The 27,129-nt window shown below is 41.8% G+C and overlaps 1 protein-coding gene across 4 annotated transcripts in view; it reads left to right on the forward strand.

The window, feature by feature from the left end:
* Positions 1-27,129, forward strand: part of unc5a (unc-5 netrin receptor A) — a 226,997-nt gene that overhangs the window by 93,127 nt on the left and 106,741 nt on the right. For all 4 annotated transcript variants that reach the window (XM_058063405.2, XM_058063407.2, XM_058063406.2 and 1 more), the window contains exon 2: positions 15,935-16,150. In XM_058063405.2, the coding sequence (XP_057919388.2) occupies positions 15,935-16,150 (216 nt within the window). The remainder of the gene's footprint in view (positions 1-15,934; positions 16,151-27,129) is intronic.

Genomic DNA, 27,129 nt, shown 5'->3' on the forward strand with positions numbered 1-27,129 from the left:
GCTGGGATAGGCTCCAGCACCCCTGCGACCCTCGTGAGGATAAGCGGTAGAAAATGAATGAATGATTTAATATGGGCGGCAAGGTGATTGAGTGGTTAGCGCGCAGACCTCACAGCTAGGAGGACCAGGGTTCGATTCCACCCTCGGCCATCACTTGAAACAAACACCTCAACACAATAAAAAAAAAATAGCAGAATCCGTGACATAACTGAAATTTAAGAACATTTGAACTGGCTCCAGAACAGGGTTCAATTCCACCCTCGGCCATCTCTGTGTGGAGTTTGCATGTTCTCCCCGTGCATGCGTTGGTTTTCTCCGGGTACTCCGGTTTCCTCCCACATTCCAAAAACATGCTAGGTTAATTAGCGACTCTAAATTGTCCATAGGTATGAATGTGAGTGTGAATGGTTGTTTGACTATATGTGCCCTGTGATTGGCTGGTGACACATTGGCATCCGTTTTTTTATGCCGATATATATAGGGGGGTATACTGGAGCCTATCCCAGCTGTCTTTGGTTGAGAGGCAGGGTACACCCTGGACTGGTCGCCAGCCAATCACAGGGCACATATAGGCAAACAACCATTCACACTCACATTCATACCTATGGACAATTTGGAGTCGCCAATTAACCTTTTTTGAAATGTGGGAGGAAACCGGAGTACCCGGACAAAACCCACGCATGCACGGGGAGAACATGCAAACTCCACACAGAGATGTCCGAGGGTGGAATTGAACCCTGTTCTGGACCCAGTTCAAATGTTCTTAAATTTCAGTTATGTTTCAAGTGGAAGATGTCCACGGCATCCGAAGGGGTGATGATTTCAAATCATGATGATTAGCTTCAAGGAATATGTTTATTATAGACCCCCAAAATAACAAATACTACAAGCTTATACTATCTTGTTTCGCCAGTGTTCTGTCTGAGTGTGTTTACTGATGGGGTGTTCTCTCGGAACACGGGTGCTGGCATCTTGTAAACAGGTGACACTTGTTATGGATCATCTCTTTGCGTTGCGTTCGGCTGCACTGTCGGATGCACAGAAGCCCCACAATTCATCACTCTGATTGTGACTAATCCCCCAATTCTGTCCGCCCCAGATCTTTATTGAGTGTGGGGTAACTGATGAGATGAGTGGGAGCAGGTAGACAACAGGGTACACGCTAAAAGTGTCACCGGGGTCCTCGTGTTTACATCAGTTGGTGTCAAAAGCATTTTGAGCGAAGAATTTTTTGTTTAGCTTCAGGCGATGCCCACCCGTCTGTGTTCTCTTTCGCTCTGCTTGTTTGTCATTTGACCAAATTGAGTCTTGCTTTCATGGATGGAGTGTGGTGTACATTCTGTAATATGTCTTATCACATTATAGGCTGTCGGTTTTAATCAGGTTTGGAATTAATTAATCGTGATTAGTCACTATTTTTACTGTATTTAATGGGGAGCTGCACTTTTTGGCAAAATTTTGCCCATCATTCACAATCATTTATGTGACACATATTTCTTTCCATTTTCTGTGCATTTTAGCGTGAGAAAATGAGTTATATGAGCTAGCTAACAATGGCGAACACCTATTTTGACGCCAAAAAAAAATAAATGTTCCATTCACATATATAAATTGTATATTATCCAAGCTACAGTGATATGGTTCAACTATTTTTATCTCCCGTACAAACATGATGCGTCGCTAATAGTTAGCGTCATTCACATATCGAAGACTCAGCAAGTTTGTCGGCTAGTCCAGCTGGATACTAGCCCATGTTCACATCTCAACTCCAACCACTTCTGCTTGACGGCGGCGTCTTTAGGAGTTGTAAACAAATGTGGCTTTGCTAGCAAGTAAAGAGAGAAGCAGAGCTTGTCTTTATCTGGCTTACAGCCACACCCATATAAGGAAGTATGTCTCTCTGTGACATCACAAAGGGTCAGTTTTACCACGCCTTTTGAAACCAAGCGTTTTGAGCCATCCCGAAAGTCTTTCAGGGTTCACTTCGGCATCGTTTAACACGAGAATACAACATTCTAACTACGTTTATTGGTCAGAAAAGCGTAATAGGTCCTCTTTAAGCTATTCGTTACCAAAAACATATTTATGCTTTTTTTCATTTTCTTCCATCAGAGGCAAAATTAAGTGAAGTGCAGTTTTAAATCGTAAAACGCATGGAACAGTATGTTTTGTTGTAATTTCAGTTTCATATGTTTTGTTCTTTTCTCCAAACAGTAACATTTATGAGCCAAATTGGCATCTAATCATTGGAAGTTTATGCCTCCTGATATTTCTGGCAGTGTACCTCATTCACTGCAAAAGGAAATTGTTCCATAGTTGTGAAATGTAATATGTAAAACTCTCATTTTAGCTGTCGGCATATCCGGTAATTAAAGGATTAACTTGGTAATCTAAATAGTTTCTTGGCTTTGCTTTCCTCCCCCCCCCCCCCTATTATTTTCTACACTGTCAACGATTTGAGAATGCCTCCTTTCCCCCGCCTGTCTGTTTCTTCTGTAATCAACTTGCTTCTGGTTTAACCTCATTTCCGTTTGAGCGCAAGGCGTCGACAAATCCAAAAGCCTTGTGCGTGCCTGGGATGGCAAAGACGACGACTGTGTCAACCCCCACCAAACCGTCTCAATTCTTCTGTGGGGATTGTGTGTTATTGCAAATAGCGTTCAAATAAGTCGCTGTGGCTGCAATGCATAAACTCCCCAAACAGGTGACTCCTTGGAGTTTACTTGGATAACTTTGGGAATGTCAAACAAAAAACCCATGTGATTGTGATACGGAAGTCTTACATCCATTATATTGGATGGGAGTTATTTTTCTATAGTGATCTGTTTGTATGAAACCCTATTGAATTGAATGGAGCCAAAGAAATAATAAATAACATCGAGAGCATGAGTCTTATGTAAGTCATCTAAGGGTTCAGTGTACGGATACTGTAGCAAAGAATGCCGGCCTATGGATGCAATTTGATGGAATTTCTATTATACATAGCCTCTTCAGCTCTACCAGTCTCTTGATATTGTGCGTTATTCGAAAATGACATCCAAGGCTTCCTTTTGAAATGTCTTTCACAGCTGGCATGGCCTTGTTATGAATTTCATTATGTGCAACTTTTTCATACCTCGCCATGTTGGATTCCCTGTAAGAATGTCCACTAACCGTATGTGCAGGAACTTTTGTGTCGTGTAGAAGAAGAAGAGGACTTTTGTCACAGTTAAAAATTTTCCCATGGGACAGCAAAGAAGTGCCAGATCTAGAATCAGTACCCTGGCAAAGGGCACTGGAAGGACTTCAAGCCAACGTACTGTATACCTGCCCGTCCATACTGCTTTCTAAAAATAGAATTAAACCAACTATAACAAAAAAAAGTCAGAATATTAAGAATCGAACAAGAAAAAGTCAATGTTATGAGAGTGACAACTGCATATAAAATATATATATATATATATATATATAATATAACTTCTTGGCAGGCTGCATGACGGTCGAGTTAGCGCGCAGACCTCAGAGCTATGGGACCAGGGTTCAATTCCACCCTCGACCATCTCTGTGTGGAGTTTCATTGTTCTCCCCGTGCATGCGTGGGTTTTCTCCGGGTACTCCGGTTTCCTCCCACATTCCAAAAAACATGCTAGGTTAATTAGCGACTCCAAATTGTCCATAGGTATGAATGTGAGTGTGAATGGTTGTTTGTCTATATGTGCCCTGTGATTGGCTGGCCACCCCGCCTCTCGCCCAAAGACTGCTGGGATAGGCTCCAGCACCCCTGCGACCCTCGTGAGGATAAGCGGTAGAAAATGAATGAATGAATGAATGATTTAATATGGGCGGTAAGGAGGACCAGGGTTCGATTCCACCCTCGGCCATCACTTGAAACAAACACCTCAACACAATATCTCTGTGTGGGGTTTGCATGTTCTCCCCGTGCATGCGTTGGTTTTCTCCGGGTACTCCGGTTTCCTCCCACATTCCAAAAACATGCTAGGTTAATTAGCGACTCCAAATTGTCCATAGGTATGAATGTGAGTGGTAAATGTGCTAACTGTACCAAATACCCTAACAACGTTGTGTGCTCCTTTAGCACCTGAGTTAATATGCTGTCAGTGGAATATCTTCAGCAGAGTTCAATCTGTGCCGCAGCTAGTGAATAAACCTTTGCTGATGGTTTGAAACGAGGTCCACTTGAAAAGCACTGAGTTGTGCCAAGGCCGAAAGTCTGCTCTCAACTGTAGTCATCGATGGTGGTTGACAATCTATCAGCAACGTACTTGCTGTAATAATGGAGGTCTTTGTCGAATAAATGCAATAGAGAGTAAAAAAAAAAAAACTTGGCTATGACCCAAAAACAGTGATGGGGGCATTCTTGTCTTGAATGAAAATCCGCCTGGTAGCTTTGGCGTAATTCGGTTGGTAGCCCAGCAAAATGGCACATGGAGAAATCATAACCCGCTAGAAGGAGGCATGGAAGGGGTATAAAGCAGGGGTCTCAATCATGCGGCCCGCGGGCCAAATGTGGCCCGCAGGACACTAGTTTGAGGCCCCCGGCCTTGATATGAAAGTTTAACGTTAGTGCGGCCCGCGCAAGTTTGATATGGATGCTGTATGGTATCATGTACCCAGAAAAAATTATTACGTTTAATTAATGTTCATGTTAAAGGTTAAATAACTGTTAATAGTTATCCTCCCTATCCGTGTGGAAGTGGTAAGTTTTTGATATGGATGCTGTATGGTATCATGTACCCAGAAAAAATTATTACGTTTGATTTATGTTCATGTTAAAGGTTAAATAACTGTTAATAGTTATCCTCCCTATCCGTGTGGAAGTGGTAAGTTTTTGATATGGATGCTGTATGGTATCATGTACCCAGAAAAAATTATTACGTTTAATTAATGTTCATGTTAAAGGTTAAATAACTGTTAATAGTTATCCTCCCTATCCGTGTGGAAGTGGTAAGTTTTTGATATGGATGCTGTATGGTATCATGTACCCAGAAAAAATTATTAAGTTTGATTTATGTTCATGTTAAAGGTTAAATAACTGTTAATAGTTATCTTCCCTATCCGTGTGGAAGTGGTAAGTTTTTGATATGGATGCTGTATGGTATCATGTACCCAGAAAAAATTATTACGTTTAATTAATGTTCATGTTAAAGGTTAAATAACTGTTAATAGTTATCCTCCCTATCCGTGTGGAAGTGGTAAGTTTTTGATATTGATGCTGTATGGTATCATGTACCCAGAAAAAAATATTACGTTTGATTAATGTTCATGTTAAAGGTTAAATAACTGTTAATAGTTATCCTCCCTATCCGTGTGGAAGTGGTAAGTTTTTGATATTGATGCTGTATGGTATCATGTACCCAGAAAAAATTATTACGATTGATTAATGTTCATGTTAAAGGTTAAATAACTGTTAATAGTTATCCTCCCTATCTGTGTGGAAGTGGTAAGTTTTTGGTTCTTTAAGTTTAAAGGAAATAACTTGAAGGCTACTGTTTAGGTCGCTAGCTCTCTAGTTTGCGAGTTAGCATGTGTCTCAAGACCCTGCAGTTGCGCAATATGTTGTAAATAAAAAAAGTATAAATGTGACTATAGTCGTGTTTTGTCATGTCTACAGGGCTCTAATAATGCTTTGTTCATTTTAATCTGAAAAAAAATAATTTGTCTACCCACCAACTATATGTGGTTTCTTAATTTTTTATTATTTGCCGTTTTATTATTATTATTATATTTATTTATTACTGATTGATTTTCTTTATTCTTGATTTTTTTATTTTTCATCTTATTTTGTGTAGAAAAATAAAAATTAAGATATTTGAGAACAGCTTTTATTGTAGAAAATTGGAACCAAAGTGAAGTTTTTTTAATTTTTTTGTTTTTAATAAATGCCTTTTTTTTGTTTTTTTGGAAAACCTGATGCGCCCCAGTCTCACCCAGAGCCGAGCTCCAGTGGCCCCCAAGTAAATTGAGTTTGAGACCCGTGGTATAAAGTATCAGCTGTGCCTCCGCATGAGTGAAAATGGATATTTCATTCAATCTGGGCACTCACAATGTTAATGATGCTTTTTAGAAGAGTAAGATAGTTGCTGCATCAGTGTTTTTTTTTCACTTAACTAAATAGAAAAAGATCAATCCCTCTCGATTTAGAGCTCTTGCTGTTATGTACTGTACACAAATTTAGACACCAAGCTCTTTGTTTCGTGCATATTTGCACAGACAAATGCAAACGCTGCCTCACTAACAGGTCACAACTCAAAATGTCAAATCATTTAATCACCATACACTTGAAAGGGTCTTGTCAAGATACAAGTGATGTCAGGTGGTTCCAAAAAATGGAGATATGACTTCAAATATTCATGAAATAAAAATCAACACACATGAACCGCACCAGCGAGAGCGCCTCGGTTGAAACGCTACAAGCCTCATTAATTGTGTCGCTATTGTGAACTCTATTCACAAAACGAACAGCTCAATCCCCTTCGTTTGGACCCACCATTTGACACAGCTCAAAACACAGTTTAATCACCGAAATACCACGTGCGATATGATTAATGCGAGTCGCTTTTGAAGGCAATTCTCAAAGTCGATGACGTGACCCGAGCCTCTGGATCACAACCGTCATGGGAATACTGTCACCACGGAAGAGCGTAGGCAGCACGGTGCATCATTACTATCCGGAATTAATGTATGCACGCAAACGCACGGACCTGCATCAGTGTACATGCTTAGCAGCCAATTTTCTATTCACGTCAAAGGAGAATCATTTACATTCCCTGCTCCGCCCCCGACACCCCGCGGGGGGGGGCACTTCCTCTCTTTCTATCCGTCAGTCTGCCATTTTTCTTTCCTTTATATCCCGATCTCATCACCTCCTTCTGCCAATGACATGTGATGTGATTAGGTTGCTATGGGGGCCATCACTCCTACATGTTTATTTAATGCATCTCCGCATTTTTTTTGGCACAAAGCGAATTTGCTCTGTGTTGCCAGTGATTGATTATTTCCACAAACCTGAACATCTTCTAGCTTTTTGTGCTCAAATGTGCATCTTAATTTACATACAGTACATAACTGTACACAACCCAGCTCCCATTAACTGACTGAACAGTGCAACCATATTTTACACAATCTATATTTTTGCTCCGTGTGCAATTGAGCTTTGTTGTTTTTTCTGCTTCGGAATGTGTGTCTCACTGTAAAATGTATGTTTGACTTTCCAACATATGAAGGTAAATATTTGTCATCGAGGGACAAACGTGCATCACTCAGCTGTGCGACTGTATCATACGTGGGGACGGGGGGGGGGGGGGTAGATGGAACCTTTTTATAAATATCGCATTTTTCTTTCTTTTCTTGTGTTTGATCACTGGCATTGTTTACTCTGTCAGCAGCTTATTTATACTATTTTTAACTTAACATAAGCAACATTCCCGTTCCCTTCATGCTCAATATTGAGTGTTATTGCTCAGTAAATATATTCAGTGGCTTTAAAAGCAACCAGAGACTCAATTCATCTAACAAAATGCATGTTTACAGCAGCTTTGTTGCTTAACATGGAACGGTTGATTATTCTGCAGGGTAACTTTAATTGAATTAATTTCAGAAGACATCGTGATACGCTGATGGTGTCATAAAATGTGGGTTATGGCTTCTGCTCATCACTGTTGTAAACAATACTGTGTTTGCTCAGTGATGCTTTCCGTTTAGGGACATTGTGTACAATGTGCATACAGTGGGAATAGTAACCTGGGTTGCCATTTTAGCTTCATATTTTACCAAAAATAATGCAGTAATAATGCAATAATATCACCAGGAAAAAAAAAAAAACAACGTTACTTCTTTACTTTTTTTGTACATTAGCCATACAGAAGCCACAAATAGATTTTGTGCTACCTGTTTTGCCCTGCTCATAAACACATTGAGAATAAGAAGACGGTGCAGGAGGGATCGGTGTTTGCCAAGTTAGACTTTAGGAGACTCTAAAACATGGGTCTCAAACTCGCGGCCCGCGGGCCAAATGCGGCCCGCGAGACGCTAGTTTGAGGCCCCCACCTTGATACCAAAGTTTAATGTTTAAAAATGACAGCTTAAAGCTGTGTGCACACCGGATACAATTAACATGATTTTTGCCCCCGCCCATACTGTTACCCTACCCTGTTACAGGGCGGGCCTGTTTTGCTTTGGATTAGCAATGAAGCTAAAGGCTTATAACGCTGTGTACAAATAAATGCAGGAAATGATTTGGAATAAAACGGAAAATACATAAAGCATCTCATCAAACATGTTGTTAAAGTTACGACGCTGCTCCCAAATGGAACTGAGTACGATGCTAACTTGCTAATTGGGTAAAATTATTAAGTTTCATTAATGTTCATGTTGTCTTTATTCTTAATTTGTTTATTTATTTATTTATTTTTATCTTATTTTGTGAATAGAACAATACAAATTAAGATATTTGAGAACAGTAGAATGTTTTATGAGATATTTTGGTGTGGAGAACCGGAACCAAAGTACTGAAAAAGTGTAGGGTATAGCATAGGGGTGGGCAAACTTTTTGATTCGCGGGCCGCATTGATATGACAAAATTTACGGGGGGGGGGGGGGCAGACTATATATTTTACACGTAACAGTCCACCTGGTATTATTGTATCTGTAAAATTGTCATGCAATCTGCTATTATTATTTATTATTTTATATTTATATTTAAATATTTTAAAAATAATAAAATATTATAATAATTACAATAAAATTAAAATAATAATAATTATATTATTATTATGTAAAATATGCAAATATAACAATAATATTATATATAATTAATATAATAATTAGCATTAATATAATAATTATAATAATCATAATAGTTCTAATAATAATTATAATAATCTAATAATCTAATAATTATAATAATAATTATTATTATTATTATGTGCTTGTGTCCCTTTTTTCAGGAGCACTTTGTTAACAACAGACCATGTCAAAAAACGAAATTGATAAAACCATCAAAAGGTTGGCTCAGGCCATGATGCCAGGTTGTATGTTGAGTTTAAATGAAATACTTTGGAAAGATTGGGCAGGCCGTATTCAAACACTTGGCGGGCCGGATGTGGCCCCCGGGCCGTAGTTTGCCCACCCCTGGTCTAGCAGAAGCAAAAGCATTGAAGATTTTTTTATTGATTTTTTTTCCAGTTTTTAATAAATGCATTTTGGGCCCGGCTTCATGGCCCGGCTTCACCCAGACCCTAGCTCCGGGGGCCCCCAGGTAAATTGAGTTTGAGACCCCTGGTCTAAAAAGCACGGCTCTGCGTCATGAACAAGCAGCAAGTATCAGTTTTCTATTGTTTTTCTTGTTCGAGTCTCTTCTCCACTTCATCTCTTGCGCATGTAGTCATCACCTCACCGGGGAGTTGACATGGTCAGCTGGGCCGAGGAGATGCTGCGTTCCGTGTGCAGAGGGAAATCTGCCACGGACATGATGGCTCAGAACACTGGCAGCTGGTGCACCCTTGTCGGGGATTCTGTGTAGGCTGTTTGGTGGATATTTTAGGTCAGTTGAAACGCCTCTTGAGGGAAGAGCATCTGCAGACAAATATCAAGTCTGAACACTGCATACTTCTTTTGGATTCAATTTAACCTATCTTGGATGCTTTGTTGTTATTCGGTTTATGTGTCGCGGGATGCACGGTGGTGGAGTGGTTAGCACAGCTCGGAGACCAGGGTTCAATTCCACCCTCAGCAATCTCTGTGTGGAGTTTGCATGTTCTCCGCCGTGCATGCGTGGGTTTTCTCCGGGTACTCCGGTTTCCTCCCACATTCCAAAAACATGCTAGGTTAATTTTCGACTCCAAATTGTCCATAGGTATGAATGTGAGTGTGAATGGTTGTTTGTCTATATGTGCCCTGTGATTGGCTGGCCACCAGTCTAGGGTGTAAAGGACAGCTAGGATAGGCTCCAGCATCCTAGCGACCCTCGTGAGGATAAGCGTAGAAAATGAATGAGTGTAAAACTGGCTTCATGGCAAAAGAGTGGTTAGCACGCAGGCCACACAGCTAGGAGACACAAGTTCGATTCCACCCTCGGCCATCTCTGTGTGGAGTTTGCATGTTCTCCTTATGCATGCGTGGGTTTTCTCCGGGTACTCCGGTTTCCTCCCACATTCCAAAAACATGCTAGGTTAATTAGCGACTCCAAATTGTCCATAGGTATGAATGTGAGTGTGAATGGTTGTTTGTCTATATGTGCCCTGTGATTGGCTGGCCACCAGTCCAGGGTGTAACCTGCCTCTCGCTCAAAGACAGCTGGGATAGGCTCCAGCACCCCCTCCAGCACTATCTTCATGAGGATAAGCGGGAGAAAATGAATGAATGAATGAGTTCTCCTCCTATTTTGTGTGGAAGTGGTAACTTTTTGGCTTCTTTTTTGTCTTTCCCCACCCTCGGCCGTCTCTGTGTGGAGTTTGCATGTTCTCCCCGTGCATGCGTGGGTTTTCTCTCACATTTCAAAAACATGCTAGGTTAATTAGCGACTCCAAATTGTCCATAGGTATGAATGTGAGTGTGAATGGTTGTTTGTCTATATGTGCCCTGTGATTGGCTGGCGACCAGTCCAGGGTGTACCCCGCCTCTCAGACAGCTGGGATAGGCTCCAGCACCCCTGTGATCTTTGTGTTTTGAAATTAATCTTGAATTAGATGCAGATGCTTTTGGATTGTGGTTTGAGGCAATGCAGTGCTGCTGTATGTTGATTTGATTTCTGCATTGACCTGCAAGGACTCTGTTAAGTGGCTGATACTCCCACTGTGTGTGTGTGTTAGTGTGTGTGTGTGCGCTCACATTGACTTTGAAATCCATTGTGTCGTGACAATAATCTAAGCCTTTTTACCACGCATCAAGCCTTCATTATGAGTGCGTGACCAGAATGCCATCCTATAAAATGACAACATACTCCTCTGAAGAAATCACGTGTTTGACCTCATTAACCTAAAGCGCGTATAGTTAAACGCAAGACTAACCCCTAACACATGAGTGGGCGCGTCCACACAAACACCCGAGTGGGGGGAAAAAAAATAAATAAAAAACATCAGCAAGCAGTTGAGTGTTCAATGTCACCCTGAAATGAGAAGCCGGTGGTGAGTTGAGTTCACGCTGTCACATGCTCATCAGATCTTCATCATGTCAGTGGCTCAGCTGGTTTCTCTTTGACTTTCTCCGTTCAACATCATCTGTTTCCGATGAGAGCCATCAGCTGAAATACCTTCAGTCAATCTGGTCCATTGTTCAGTCTGTGGGGAGTCCACAGGTGCGGACCGACTTCATGGCCGATGGAGATTAAATGGACGTTTTATATAATGATTATGAGGATGATACCCTTAAAAATTACATTGGAACAGCTGAATACACTATCCATCGTTTTACGTTGTAAACAGTTCTAAATATTTTAATTAATGTTAGTGCGGCCCGTGCAAGTTTGATATGGATGCTGTATGGTATCATGTACCCAGAAAAAATTATTACGTTTGATTCATGTTCATGTTAAAGGTTAAATAACTGTTAATAGTTATCCTCCCTATCTGTGTGGAAGTGGTAAGTTTTTGATATGGATGCTGTATGGTATCATGTACCCAGAAAAAATTATTACGTTTGATTAATGTTCATGTTAAAGGTTAAATAACTGTTAATAGTTATCCTCCCTATCTGTGTGGAAGTGGTAAGTTTTTGATATGGATGCTGTATGGTATCATGTACCCAGAAAAAATTATTACGTTTGATTAATGTTCATGTTAAAGGTTAAATAACTGTTAATAGTTATCCTCCCTATCTGTGTGGAAGTGGTAAGTTTTTGGTTATTTAAGTTTAAAGGAAATAACTTGAAGGCTACCGTTTAGGTCACTAGCTCTCTAGTTTGCGAGTTAGCATGTGTCTCAAGACCCTGCAGTTGCGCAATATGTTGTAAATAAAAAGAGTATAAATGTGACTATAGTCGTGTTTTGTCATGTCTACAGGGCTCTAATAATGCTTTGTTCATTTTAATCTTTAATTTATTATTATTATTATTAGATTTATTTATTTCTGATTGATTGATTTTCTTTATTCTTGATTTGTTTATTTATTTTTCATCTTATTTTGTGCAGAAAAATAAAAATTAAGATATTTGAGAACAGTGGAATGTTTTATCAGAGCTTTTATTGTAGAAAATCAGAACCAAAGCAAAGTTTATTCATTTTTCTGTTTTTAATAAATGCGTTTTTTTGGTTTTTTTTTTTTGGAAAACCTGATGCGGCCCAGTCTCACCCACACCCAAGTAAATTGAGTTTGAGACCCCTGGTCTAGAGGAGCTTTAATTGCTGACATAGTGCCTCTATGGTATGCTATGGCGTCACAGTCTTACCCCCCCACTTGACGCAGATATCACTATCACACTCTGTCAGCAGTCACTAGTACCCTGAACCGTCCCCGTCGGTGGCAATGTTTTATTCCTCCTCTAAAGTAATTATTTCCTGTAGAACTGCGTCCTTTGCTTCAACTCTTTGACACAAACACGCATTGCGAGGCATCTTCATTGTACTCGTATCTCCACAGTCTGAAAATGGGTCCAGAAAATGGGAAAAATATGTCGGCAAGTGATGCATGTCCATCATTGGACACAGCACATTTAGTTTTCATTAAGAGTTAAACATGTACACGAAACATTAATGGGGTTCAGCGGCAGTGGTGTGCTTCACCGTATCTCATTCTGATAGATTAGCAACTCAGCACACGAGGGGAAGCAAAGAGACGGGCATTAATATAATGGCTTGTGGAGGAGGAAGTGCGAGGAAATGTCTTTATCCAAGGATTGGTGTTTACGATGCTATTTAATATCATCTCTGACACGAGCATCAGCAAGGAGGCTGACAGGGGGGGGGGGACGAAAGGAGCACAAAGGTCGTCGCTGTTTTATTAGGAGAGATGAGGGTTTTCCATCGTCTCCTGCTGCACACGGGGAGTGATGGAGAAGGCTGTTAATGCCTGCTCAGTCAGCCATATTGGATACAGCGCAGTAAATTAATATTACTTTCCTTTTTTTAAAGGGTTTTATTTTGGCTTTACTAGCGTCCCTTGAGTGTCGGAGGTTATTTCCTTCTTCCTTCCTCTCTTTTTTTCCACTTTAACTCCAATATCTTTGTCGAGAATCGGCGTTTGTGCAGTGCTGCAGGCTTTCTAATGCAAAACCTCAGCTGTCATTGGTAGCGATGTGGTCCTGAAGGACAGCTCCTGAAGATGTATTTGCCCCTCCTGCTATATAGCATATCAGAGGAATAAACCATCGGATATGAGATGTTATCTCGACTAGCTCTCGCTTAACACAGCTAGAGTCCTAGTTGAAAACTGAGTCATATAACTCATTTTGAAGTGGCCCGGTCCGGTCTCCCAGATAGGATTTATGTCAGTCCATCAGCAGTGATTTTTTAAAGGGGTGTGATTAAGAGCCGGAGTCACGACATGGACCCCCCCCCCCCCCCCCCTCGATGCCGCCAAGAGCACGCAAGGCCAAGCTCTGTCAGTGCCAAGTCTTCTCCAAGATGTCCTCGCTCTCCGTGTCTCTCTTTATCACCATAGCTGTCCATCTGGCTCTCTGCATATTAAATATGCATATAAACTTGGAGTAGCATTTTTGATACAGTGTTCATGCAAAAAGCATAACATATCGGTGTGATAATTGATTTTGACGTTGTATTGATGTACTGTAAAATGCAGTATTCTCCATCGACTGCCATCACTGCGTATGTCGACAAGCAATTAAAACGTGCTTTATTAAGTATTTTCGTGTTTCCCACAGGAATACAATCGTCTAATTTGTATAATTGGCCATAATGACATTATTATGTTTTTAAACCTTTTTAATAACAGAGGATTAAGTTATTGTCTTTGGGTATTGGTGTCATAATCTGTCATGGGTCAATACACAATGGATATTAATATAATCACTAATATTTGCCGCTTTTATGAGTCTCCAAAAAAACTTAATAGCTTCATGATGTGTCTTTTTCTCATACAGATCTAGAAGCTACGCAGACCATGTTGTGTTTATGAGAACAGGTATCACCGAACGCTATTGCAGGGGTGGCTAAACTACGGCCCGGGTGTCCACATGCGGCCCACCAAGCGTTTGAATCCGGCCCGCCGGTTGCTTTCTAAGTATTTCAGCTTTTAACATACAAGCTGGGAACATGACTTGCAAGTTGGATGTCTTATTCAGTATAAAATAAATAAAAAATAAAAAATAAAAAATAAAAAATAAAAAATAAAAAATAAAAAATAAAAAATAAAAAATAAAAAATAAAAAATAAAAAATAAAAAATAAAAAATAAAAAAATAAAATTTCATAATTTGATGGTCTGATTTTTAAAAGTGCTCTACATAGCTGATAGAAACAGTGGTAACTAATTGTGTTTCCATCTAGTACATGTCACTGCTCAGTGCCTACTTTTTTTTTTTTTAAAAAGGGGAAATAATATAATACAATTCTGCACGGTGGTCGAGTGGTTAGCGCGCAGACCTAACAGCTAGGAGACCAGGGTTCAATTCCACCCTCGGCCATCTCTGTGTGGAGTTTGCATGTTCTTCCCGTGCATGCGTGGGTTTTTGGCGACTCCAAATTGTCCATAAGTATGAATGTGAGTGTGAATAGTTGTTTGTCTATATGTGCCCTGTGATTGGCTGGCGACCAATCCAGGATGTACCCCGCCTCTCGCCCGAAGACAGCTGGGATAGGCTCCAGCACCCCTGTGACCCTCGTGAGGATAAGCGGTAGAAAATGAATGAATTAATGAGTTCTCCTCTTATTTTGTGTGGAAGTGGTAACTTTTTGGCTACTTATTTTGTCTTTCCCCACCCTCGGCCATCTCTGTGTGGAGTTTGCATGTTCTCCTCGTGCATACTCCGGTTTCCTCCCACATTCCAAAAACATGCTAGGTTAATTAGCTACTCCAAATTGTCCATAGGTATGAATGTGAGTGTGAATGGTTGTTTGAGTGTGACTATGTGCCCTGTGATTGGCTGGCCACCAGTCCAGCACCCCCTCCAGCATTATCCTCATGAGGATAAGCAGGAGAAAATGAATGAATTAATGAGTTCTCCTCCTATTTTGTGTGGAAGTGGTAACTTTTTGGCTTCTTTTTTTGTCTTTCCCCACTCTCGGCCATCTCTGTGTGGAGTTTGAATGTTCTCCCCGAGCATGCGTGGGTTTTCTCCGGGTACTCGCTCTCGCATAAAGACAGCTGTGATAGGCTCCAGCACCCCCTGCGATCCACATGAGGAAAAAGCGGTAGAAAATGAATGAATGAATGAACAAATAATTCAATGCGGACTGTTAGAATTATAAGCGTAAAATAGTATGTGTGTGTTAAATTTATATTTTGGCCCCCCGTCAATTTTGTTAACACGGCCCACGAGTCAAAAAGTTTGCCGCCCCTGCACCAATTGGTTACCGACTGTGCACACCTGCTCTGATAACAAAAACTTGGTACACTCCTGATATAATAATGTCATTGTATTAGCTTTAATTTTTACACTAAGTATGTTCTGGATTATGCAAAGACTCCTGATGCAACCAAGGATGCAGTGCACAAAGAATGTGTTTGCTCTGAAGGAACTTGAGAACCTTGACCTCAAACCCATTTGGAATGAACCTGAGCATAGACTACATTACCCAAGCACTGCTGTACGGGCAAAGACACTCCAACATCTTGTCCAAACTCCTCCCAAAAGACTGCAAACTGTTATGGCTGCAAAGTGGGCATCCAACTCCATATTTTGTTACAGACAATATTTTCTGTCTGCTTCATTTCCCTCTCGAGTGAAGTGATCACAGTTGCTGGCTCTCCTGAGTTCAGGAGAAAATATTGTCATCAGGCGTCCAACTACAACTAAAATCTTTGCTGTTATTCTCTCCACTAAGGTTCCGAGCATGCCGCGACTGCGACGCTTCCTGCCGCCTTCTCTGACTTGTTACCTCACTTCCTGGTGGAACCGGGGGATGAGTACATTGTGAAAAACAAGCCAGTGACGCTCACCTGCCGCTCCACGCCAGCGACGCAGATCTACTTTAAGTGCAACGGCGAGTGGGTTCACCAGGATGACCACTTGATTGAGCGCACGGTGGACCCGGCTACAGGTAAGGCGCAGGAAGTTACCTTGTTGGGATGAATGATATTTGTCATGCAGTTTTGTGTGCAACTTCTTTGATGATACTATGAGGAATTAGCGGCGGCACGGCGGCCTAGTGGTTAGCGCACAGACCTCACAGCTAGGAGACCAGGGTTGAATTCCTATTAACTATTTCTATTAACTGTCAACTACACTGGCAACTGTTATTTAAACAAAATCATTTTCTTTTTCGGCTGCACGGTGTTCAAGTGGTTAGTGCTAGGAGCTAACAGCTAGGAGTTTGATTCCCTGCTCAGGCATCTCTGTGTGGAGTTTGCATGTTCTCCCCGTGCATGCGTGGGTTTTCTCCCAATATTCCAAAAACATGCTAGGTTAATTAGCAACTCCAAATTGTCCATAGGTATGAATGTGAGTGTGAATGGTTGTTTGTCTATATGTGCCCTGTGATTGGCTGGCCACCAGTCCAGGGTGTACCCCGCCTCTCGCCTGAAGACAGCCGGGATAGGCTCCAGCACCCCCCGTGACCCTTGTGAGTATAAGCGGTAGAAAATGAATGAATGAATGAGTTCTCCTCTTATTTTGTGTGGAAGTGGTAACTTTTTGGGTACTTATTTTGTCTTTCCCCACCCTCGGCCATCTCTGTGTGGAGTTTGCATGTTCTCCCCATGCATGTGAGGGTTTTCTCCGGGTACTCCGGTTACCTCCCACATTCCAAAAACATGCTAGGTTAATTAGCAACTCCAAATTGTCCATAGGTATGAATGTGAGTGTGAATGGTTGTTTGTCTATATGTGCCCTGTGATTGGCTGGCCACCAGTCCAGGGTGTACCCCGCCTCTCGCCTGAAGACAGCCGGGATAGGCTCCAGCACCCCCCGTGACCCTTGTGAGTATAAGCGGTAGAAAATTAATGAATGAATGAGTTCTCCTCTTATTTTGTGTGGAAGTGGTAACTTTTTGGCTACTTATTTTGTCTTTCCCCACCCTCGGCCATCTCTGTGTGGAGTTTGCATGTTCTCCCCGTGCATGTGAGGGTTTTCTCCGGGTACTCCGGTTACCTCCCACATTCCAAAAACATGCTAGGTTAATTAGCAACTCCTAATTGTCCATAGGTATGAATGTGAGTGTGAATGGTTGTTTGTCTATATGTGCCCTGTGATTGGCTGGCCACCAGTCCAGGGTGTACCCCGCCTCTCGCCTGAAGACAGCCGGGATAGGCTCCAGCACCCCCCGTGACCCTCGTGAGTATAAGCGGTAGAAAATGAATGAATGAATGAGTTCTCCTCTTATTTTGTGTGGAAGTGGTAACTTTTTGGCTACTTATTTTGTCTTTCCCCACCCTCGGCCATCTCTGTGTGGAGTTTGCATGTTCTCCCCGTGCATGTGAGGGTTTTCTCCGGGTACTCCGGTTACCTCCCACATTCCAAAAACATGCTAGGTTAATTAGCAACTCCTAATTGTCCATAGTTATGAATGTGAGTGTGAATGGTTGTTTGTCTATATGTGCCCTGTGATTGGCTGGCCACCAGTCCAGGGTGTACCCCGCCTCTCGCCTGAAGACAGCCGGGATAGGCTCCAGCACCCCCCGTGACCCTTGTGAGTATAAGCGGTAGAAAATGAATGAATGAATGAGTTCTCCTCTTATTTTGTGTGGAAGTGGTAACTTTTTGGCTACTTATTTTGTCTTTCCCCACCCTCGGCCATCTCTGTGTGGAGTTTGCATGTTCTCCCCGTGCATGTGAGGGTTTTCTCCGGGTACTCCGGTTACCTCCCACATTCCAAAAACATGCTAGGTTAATTAGCAACTCCAAATTGTCCATAGGTATGAATGTGAGTGTGAATGGTTGTTTGTCTATATGTGCCCTGTGATTGGCTGGCCACCAGTCCAGGGTGTACCCCGCCTCTCGCCTGAAGACAGCCGGGATAGGCTCCAGCACCCCCCGTGACCCTTGTGAGTATAAGCGGTAGAAAATGAATGAGTTCTCCTCTTATTTTGTGTGGAAGTGGTAACTTTTTGGCTACTTATTTTGTCTTTCCCCACCCTCGGCCATCTCTGTGTGGAGTTTGCATGTTCTCCCCGTGCATGTGTGGGTTTTCTCCGGGTACTCCGGTTACCTCCCACATTCCAAAAACATGCTAGGTTAATTAGCAACTCCTAATTGTCCATAGTTATGAATGTGAGTGTGAATGGTTGTTTGTCTATATGTGCCCTGTGATTGGCTGGCGACCAGTCCAGGGTGTACCCCGCCTCTCGCCCAAAGACAGCTGGGATAGGCTCCAGCACCCCCGCGACCCTTGTGAGGAAAAAGCGGTAGAAAATGAATGAATGAGGAATTAGCATGATATAGGGATCTAGGGATAGGGATATTGGATCTCTTGGATCGTCCACAATAAGCACATTTGGTTTCAGCCTCAGAAATCTCCACAATCACCTTGGAGACCTGCTTGTTTTTTTTGTCACCCTCCTCCGCCATCAAACATGCATGACACGAGTGTTGTGTGATTCAGACACAATCTGCCAATGCAAGCCACCTATTGGCAGCCTGACATCTGACAGGAAACAGGGAACGTGATAATGACAGGTTTTCAGTGCGGCATGCAAATATCCGCCATAACCAAGCACATGATGCACACCGATGAGTTAGGCACAAAACAACAGAAAAAAAAAACTCTTTTGTTTTGAATTGAAATCAGCTTACTAAATCAAAATCGGTTTTCTGCCTCACATGTGCGTTCCAGAAAATTCCGATCTGGTATCCAAATGAACAAAAAAAACTCTTGTAGCACACTGAGCCTTTGATTAGTGTGTGCCGACTTCTCCCCTCCCAAGTCCTCAACTTTTTCTTGCTTGCCAGTAAAAGCAAATTCATGATTTCTTTGCCGTGTGAGTGACTTTGAGTGATTTAAGCTCCGGTTCCTTTTTGCCCAACTGCAGAAGTTGCGGCAGAAACAGTGGTAACTAATTGTGTTTCCATCTAGTACATGTCACCGCTCAGTGCCTACTTTTTTTTTTAAAACAGGGAAATAATATAATATAATTCTGCACGGTGGTCGAGTGGTTAGCACGCAGACCTAACAGCTAGGAGACCCGAATTCAATTCCACCCTCGGCCATCTCTGTGTGGAGTTTGCAGGTTTCCTCCCACATTCCAAAAACATGCTAGGTTAATTAGTGACTCCAAATTGTCCATAGGTATGAATGTGAGTGTGAATGGTTGTTTGCATGTGAATATGTGCCCTGTGATTGGCTGGCGACCAGTCCAGGGTGTACCCCGCCTCTCACCCAAAGACAGCTGGGATAGGCTCCAGCACCCCCCGTGACCCTCGTGAGGATAAGCGGTAGAAAATGAATGAATTAATGAGTTCTCCTCTTATTTTGTGTGGAAGTGGTAACTTTTTGGCTACTTATTTTGTCTTTCCCCACCCTCGGCCATCTCTGTGTGGAGTTTGCATGTTCTCCTCGTGCATACTCCGGTTTCCTCCCACATTCCAAAAGCATGCTAGGTTAATTAGCTACTCCAAATTGTCCATAGGTATGAATGTGAGTGTGAATGGTTGTTTGAGTGTGAATATGTGCCCTGTGATTGACTCGCCACCAGTCCAGGGTGTAGCCAGTCTCTCGCCCAAAGACAGCTGGGATAGGCTCCAGCACCCCCGCGACCCTCGTGAGGAAAAAGTGGTAGAAAATGAATGAATGAATATAATACACCTGCCTGACATGTCACTCGCACATGTTCAATTGACTTTCATTCATTCAGTTTTTCAGTTAATAACGTGACAAGACTAGAAATAAATGCATTGTGAAATACAAAATATGAGTTGTGCATACCAGGATTTTGTTAATGTTCTGGTTAGACAAACATATTGACTTTATTTGTTATATGAATGTTACAAAAATAGTAACTCTTGGCTATTTTTCTTTTGTAAATGTAGCTCTTACATTTACACTTAATCTATGTCATCGGTATTGATATCGGTATTGATATGGACGATTTCACTCATGGATGGATTGGTATCGGCAACATAAAACCCTGATTGGAACATCCTGAATTTAAACACAAATCTCTGTTATTTTATGGTGCTCACGTCAATATTTCAATGTTTTGCCATTGTTATATCCGTCTAAAATATGCCTGGAGCTCATAAAGAAAAAGTCGTCAAATGGCCAAAATTAACTAAAATTAATTTGCTTTATGTATTTGATGACAGAAAAAATGTGTCCGCCAGCCAAAGACTAGTTGTGGAGTTGCTCTGCATGTGTCCAAACCTTGCCGTTCACCACAGTAATGCACACTACCCGGGCTTACGGAGGTGCCCTGCATGTCTGGAGCTCTGTATCCTGTTTTTCACTTTTAATACGTACATTATGGTAATTTTGAGCGGAGTTACAATGCATATCGACACCATATCAGCCAAGTAGCCCCAAGTTCAAATTTAGTGTATATTAGTGTATATTAGTGTATATTAATATATAGGAAACACTGCACTTTTTATTTCTCAGTACATGGGAAGAGGATTCTCCCGTGAATATTACTGTATTTGCCTCTATAGTTGTGACCTTGTGGATTTGGCTGCCCTGCTATGATAAGATGATCATGAATTGTGTTGTCATAAATTACAGTTTGCGGCAACCTCATAACACCAACGCAGCGATAGTGTGCCAGCTTTTAATGCCAACCGACCAATTCGTCATGCAGTTATGAGCTCTTATAGTCAGCGTTTATTTTTCTATAAAAATAAATCTGTCATGCTTAATTTAACAAACTCTGACTTTTATATATCTGCAATATCTGCAATATTCCAAGATCACCTCACGTGTGTGTTGATATCGATACACGGCTCTTTTTTGATTGTGGAGTCATGTAGGAGACATGGCTGCTCCAAAGTACCGCCATCGATCTAGCAAACACTTACGCTGTTTAATGTCAGTGCCGGCCTAAGGTGTTTACGCATGGGTCCGTCTAATTCCCCTTCCAGCCAGAAGATGCGAAAAGCACACATCCATGTGTATGTGTTATTTACTGATACACCCCCCAGGGGATATCAAAAGGTTAGGATTGAGGGAATGCAGTTATTTCGTTATTTCGGGAAAATATGTAGCATGTCCGTGTCTGCTCAGTACAGACTTGTCAGGCTGTCCTCACACCTTTAGTCATCACCCCGGACTCCAAACTTCGATTTGTTGCCAGGCAACAGGACTTTCTCAAGATACCAACGTGCGCCCTGAAGGAGGAAGAAATGTTGACTTGGACACAAACCCAAGTTGACAACAATTGATTGACAATTTACACTGTAGTATATAGTGTGGCATCGCCTTTTAAAAATAGCCTAAGAGGAACTTGATGATTATTTCTAACGGACTTAGCTGCTCCCCTCACCCACAATATGGACTCAAATAGTCTTATTTTCATTGGTTGGTTCCTGTGTGGTCACATGGAGTCTAAACGATGGCGTTTATTCCATATCGAAATTTTTCTTTTCACCATTTGATGGATGAGTGACCTAAAAAAAATGATCAATCACAATAAAGAGCCAGAAATATAACACCTAAAACTATCAATATTATATTTTGATATATGGTAAGCTTTCCCAAGATCCTGATTTGTCACTGTGAGTCTTTTAACAAAGAAATAGTGAGTCGGATTGGTTTATAAAGATTTTTCAAACCCTGTAGCATTATCTTAATGCAGGTGTATGTTACACATAAATGAAAACACATCCCAATGAATTGAAATTGACATTTTTCATCTACTAGCATGTAATAACATGTGCTGAATATTACACATTCATATCTCAAAACGGCTACAAGAATCGGCTCATTCATTCATTCATTTTCTACCGCTTATCCTCACAAGGGTTGCAAGGGTGCTGGAGTCTATCCCAGCTGTCTTCCATACCCTGGACTAGTGGCCAGCCAATCACAGGGCACATATAGACAAACAACCATTCACACTCACATTCATACCTATGGACAATTTGGAGTCGCTAATTAACCTAGCATGTTTTTGGAATGTGGGAGGAAACCGGAGTACCCGGAGAAAACCCGCCGCATGCACGGGGAGAACATGCAAACTCCACACAGAGATGGCCGAAGTTGGACTTGAACTCGGGTCTCCAAGCTGTGAGGCCTCCGTGCTAACCACCCCTTCACCGTGCAGAATCGGCTCATTCATTCATTCATTTTCTACCGCTTTTACCTCACGACGGTCGCGGGGGTGCTGGAGCCTATCCCAGCTGTCTTTGGGCGAGAGGGCACATATAGACAAACAACCATTCACACTCAAAGTACCACTTCCACACGGAATGGGAGGAGAACTTTTTGCCATGGCTGACTCCATGCAGTGTGAAGGTGTTGTAATATAACGTCATGTCGTCATGCTGGAGCCAGGACTGGACTGGTGGCCAGCCAATCACAGGGCACATATAGACAAACAACCATTCACACTCACATTCATACCTATGGACAATTTGGAGTCGCTAATTAACCTAGCATGTTTTTTGGAATGTGGGAGGAAACCTGCAAACTCCACACAGAGATGGCCGAGGGTGGAATTGAACTCGGGTCTCCTAGCTGTGAGGCCTTAGCGATAACCACTTGACCGCCGTGCAGAATCGGCTCATTTTAAACCTAATTTAATCACCAAAAGTCATATCCGAATTATACTTTTGTACCTTATAATAATTAGAAATAACTAATCACATTTGCTCTGCTCGTCTATGAATCAGTTATATTTGGCAGTACACTTCTTACGCATATACCGCAACTAATATGGTCATTATAGCTGTTAAGTTACGTATTAGATATACAATGATGTGTATATTATTTTTAAAATCAGGGCACACTTACAGTACACAGAGAAACATTTTTTTTTTTTTTAAATGTGTGTAATTGTTGTAAAGACCCAACACCAGCATAGCACACAGTCTCTGCGACAATGCTTTAAATTCACAGACACCAGAGTTGCCATTGATCTCGGTGCACAAGATACTAGACAGTGGGTGCAGTAAAATGGCTACCGTGTCAGAGATGAAGATAAATTACAGTCCCGGATAGCAGCAGAACACGGTTTTTATTTGAAAGGTACTTGTATTAGTATTTAATGGGGGTTACAGCATTCGTCATTGATTCAAACTGGGTGATGTGGGACACAACCAGATATACAAGGCAAGGTTAATCAAAGTGATTCCTCTTCTTAATAATCCTCTTAATTAAATGAACTTAATCATTCATCTTAATGATACACAATGAAAATGTCTGTGTTCCTTTGTTGGATGTGTGACCAAAGCTCAAAAACAAGTTGTGATATTAGTGGGAAATTAAACTACAAAACATTCCAGTGAAAGAATGCAACAACAGGATCCCATCAGTGGAGACGGGAAATAATAACACCCAACACTGCAGTTGCAATATTCAATCCACGTTTGCTCTCTGCAGACTCAAATATCAATTTATCAGCTCGGTTTAAATAAATACCTGAATCACCTCCGACCTATAGCCATGGTTGTGTCAAAACTCACTGGCTCAGGTGCGAGGGAACACGACATGTGGGATAACTATCTTTTTGCAGACGTAACCTCTGCCCTCATCAGACAGCCTTGTTTGCTGATACTCATCCAGTGCTGCGAGTGCAAAAAGTCTGCCCCAGCTGTGGACTGTACGCTTCCAGTATTACATCTGTCAAAAAAGGGAACCAACCAGTTATGGTTCTGTGTGAAAGGGTCAACCCTTGTTGAAGATTTCAGGTAAGGGATGGATTGGGTTCAGTATTGTATAGGGGAGACCGGGAATGGTTGTAACACTTTAGATTTTTTTGCCTGAGTAAGTGTAACTCTGTGGTTCTTTGTGTTAGAGATCACAAATTTTGACACATGGTGCATATATTGGTCTGGTTTCAATAACATACACTTGGACTTCTACTCCACCATCACAGATTATGTAAATTGATGTCAAATACATCCATACCACAGTGAGTTGTAACACAAAAATATCTTGCAGTTTCATTCATTAATTCATTCATTCATTTTCTACCGCTTTTTCAAACAACCATTCACACTCACATTCATACCTATGAGATGGCCGAGGGTGGGGAAAGACAAAACAAGTAGCCAAACAGTTACCACTTCCACACAAAATAAGAGGAGAACTCATTCATTCATTTTCTCCCGTTTATCCTCACGAGGGTCACGGGGGTGCTGGAGCCTATCCCAGCTGTCTTTGGGCGAGAGGCAGGGTACACCCTGGACTGGTAGCCAGCCAATCACAGGGCACATATAGACAAACAACCATTCACACTCACATTCATACCTATGGACAATTTGGAGTCGCTAATTAACCTAGCATGTTTTTGGAATGTGGGAGGAAACCGGAGTACCCGGAGAAAACCCACACATGCACGGGGAGAACATGCAAACTCCACACAGAGATGGCCGAGGGTGGAATTGAACCCTGGTCTTGTAGCTGTGAGGTGTGTGCGCAAACCACTCGACTACTGTGCAGAATTGGCTCATTCAATCATTTTTTTCCTCACGAGGGTCACAGGGGGTGCTGGAGACTATCCCAGCTGTCTTTGGGCGAGAGGCGGGGTACACCCTGGACTGGTGGCCAGCCAATCACAGGGCACATATAGACAAACAACCATTCACACTCACATTCATACCTATGGACAATTTGGAGAATGTGGGAGGAAACCGGAGTACCCGGAGAAAACCCACGCATGCACAGGGAGAACATGCAAACTCCACACAGAGATGGCCGAGGGTGGAATTGAACCCTGGTCTTGTAGCTGTGAGGTGTGTGTGCAAACCACTCGACCACCATGCAGAATCGGCTCATTCATTAATTTTTTTCCTCACGAGGGGCTGGGTGCTGGAGCCCAGCTGTCTTGGGGCGAGAGGCGGGGTACACCCTGGACTGGTCGCCAGCCAGCCAATCACAGGGCACATATAGACAAACAACCATTCACACTCACATTCATACCTATGGACAATTTGGAGTCGCTAATTAACCTAGCATGTTTTTTAGAATGTGGGAGGAAACCGGAGTACCCGGAGAAAACCCACGCATGCACGGGGAGAACATGCAAACTCCACACAGAGGGTGGAATTGAACCCTGGTCTTGTAGCTGTGAGGTCTGTGCGCTAACCACTCGACCACTTTTACAATCAGTAACTGTTACATTTGTTCACTTCCTGCTTTCCATAATACAGTTTAAGGGTTTTTTTTGTTTTTTTTAATAATCCAAAGTACAAGGTGATATGACCATCCAATGACATAATGGGTACCATAGTAAGTGTCAATATAGTGATATATATAGCACATCATGACTGGTTCAAGACTCTTCATCCTTGTATTAGCAAACATCAACTGCTTGTATTGTTTCTTGAATTGGCTCATCGTTGTGCATTGTTTGAGGTCCTTACTCAATCCATTCCATAGTTTGATTCCACATACTGAAATGCTATGGCTTTTTAATATAGTGTTTCAAATGTAGTTCTTCCCTGAGATCATATTTCTCCTCTCTTGTAGAGAAGTATTGGATGACATTTTTAGGTAATTGGTTGTTTTTTGCCTTATGTATTATTTTAGCTGTTTGAAGATTAACTATATAAGCAAGTAAAAAATTATAAATGTATTTGCACAATAGCACTTCTTGGAGCCACAAACTCCATTGGAGACGTTTGTGTTAGAATTAAAGCTGCACACACACAAAATGATGCGTTCCTGGGAGGACTTTTGAACTGTGAAGACTACACTTTTCCAATACACCGATGCTGGCAACCTTTTCTGTGTGTATTTGTTAGAGACATGTAGACACCACGTTTGCACATACACAAACATCGCAGGGTCAGTTGTCCTAAGAAGCTCCTTTTGAACATGAATGAGAAAAGAGATGTCACAATTTGTCCTTCCTCTCCTGGTATCAATGTCTCCTATCGATCCATGCTTGAGTCTATCGGTTCCTATTACGTGCCCTCAGTAACTTATCTCAATTGTTGTGGCTGTGACGGCTTCTGTGTGCGCCTTTCCCAGGTCATTCTTTATGGAAAAGGAGCAATAGGGATGTCTGGCGAGTCTTAATAAAGACGTATCCCCCGTTCTGAGCAAATCAATAGTGACAGTATGTTTGCATAGATTAGGAGATTCTCCCGCTGTATGATTTGTCATCAGACACATCATAAGAATAAGGAAGATAGGCATTTGGGCAGAGGATGGCTCTTTGGGCCAGACTGATTTGATTGTGTTTGCATTTCATCTGCCTGCATTGATGGAAATGATTTTGATCCTGCGGCGGTATTGTCACCTCTGCAGAAAAACCTCTCAGGTGGAAAATACATGCATTTCGTATATTCCTATTTCAATAAACTCAGCTTTATAACGACACGGGGAGATGACGTGTTCTTTGTTGATTGAACCGCTTGTCAACAAGGCATCGAGGACGCAAACAGAAAATGATGAAGAAAATCATAACGTGCACCAGTTTTGCCTTGCGCTTTATGAAAGTAGATCTTTTCTCAGACAGTGTTAATAAAACGCCTCGTGATATTCCATTTTTTAATAAGTGGGCCCGTTACTTTGAACCTCGTTCTCAATGTCCTATAACCCGAAGGTTTATCAGCGGCAGCGCCGAGCCGCCATCTATCCTTTCAAGTCGAAATACCACGCATGACGTGGTCAGTAAATCTTTTAAATCCATCCATCACTTTCTCATTAGAACTAATAATGTGTTACGGCACCGAGGGGCTAACCTCTGTGTCAGCAAGGGAGCGAGGATTCATTTTGTATAAAATATGTCTTTTCTGATTGACCTGATCCCAGACTGTAATGTGATGACATATTTAATTTCTGATCTAAAGGGAAGATAATCTAGGCTTAGCCGAAATGATCTCTGACCTTTATTTTAATACCTCGGCAGTTAATACGTTAACCACACCTCCCACCCACTTCTGTTTCTCTTTCTCACACCCACATGGATATGCATATTAAATTCT

This window comes from Doryrhamphus excisus, linkage group LG22 (genome assembly GCF_037039965.1).
Source record: "Doryrhamphus excisus strain RoL-2023G ecotype Guam linkage group LG22, RoL_Dexc_Guam_v1.1, whole genome shotgun sequence".
Lineage (NCBI taxonomy): Eukaryota > Metazoa > Chordata > Actinopteri > Syngnathiformes > Syngnathidae > Doryrhamphus > Doryrhamphus excisus.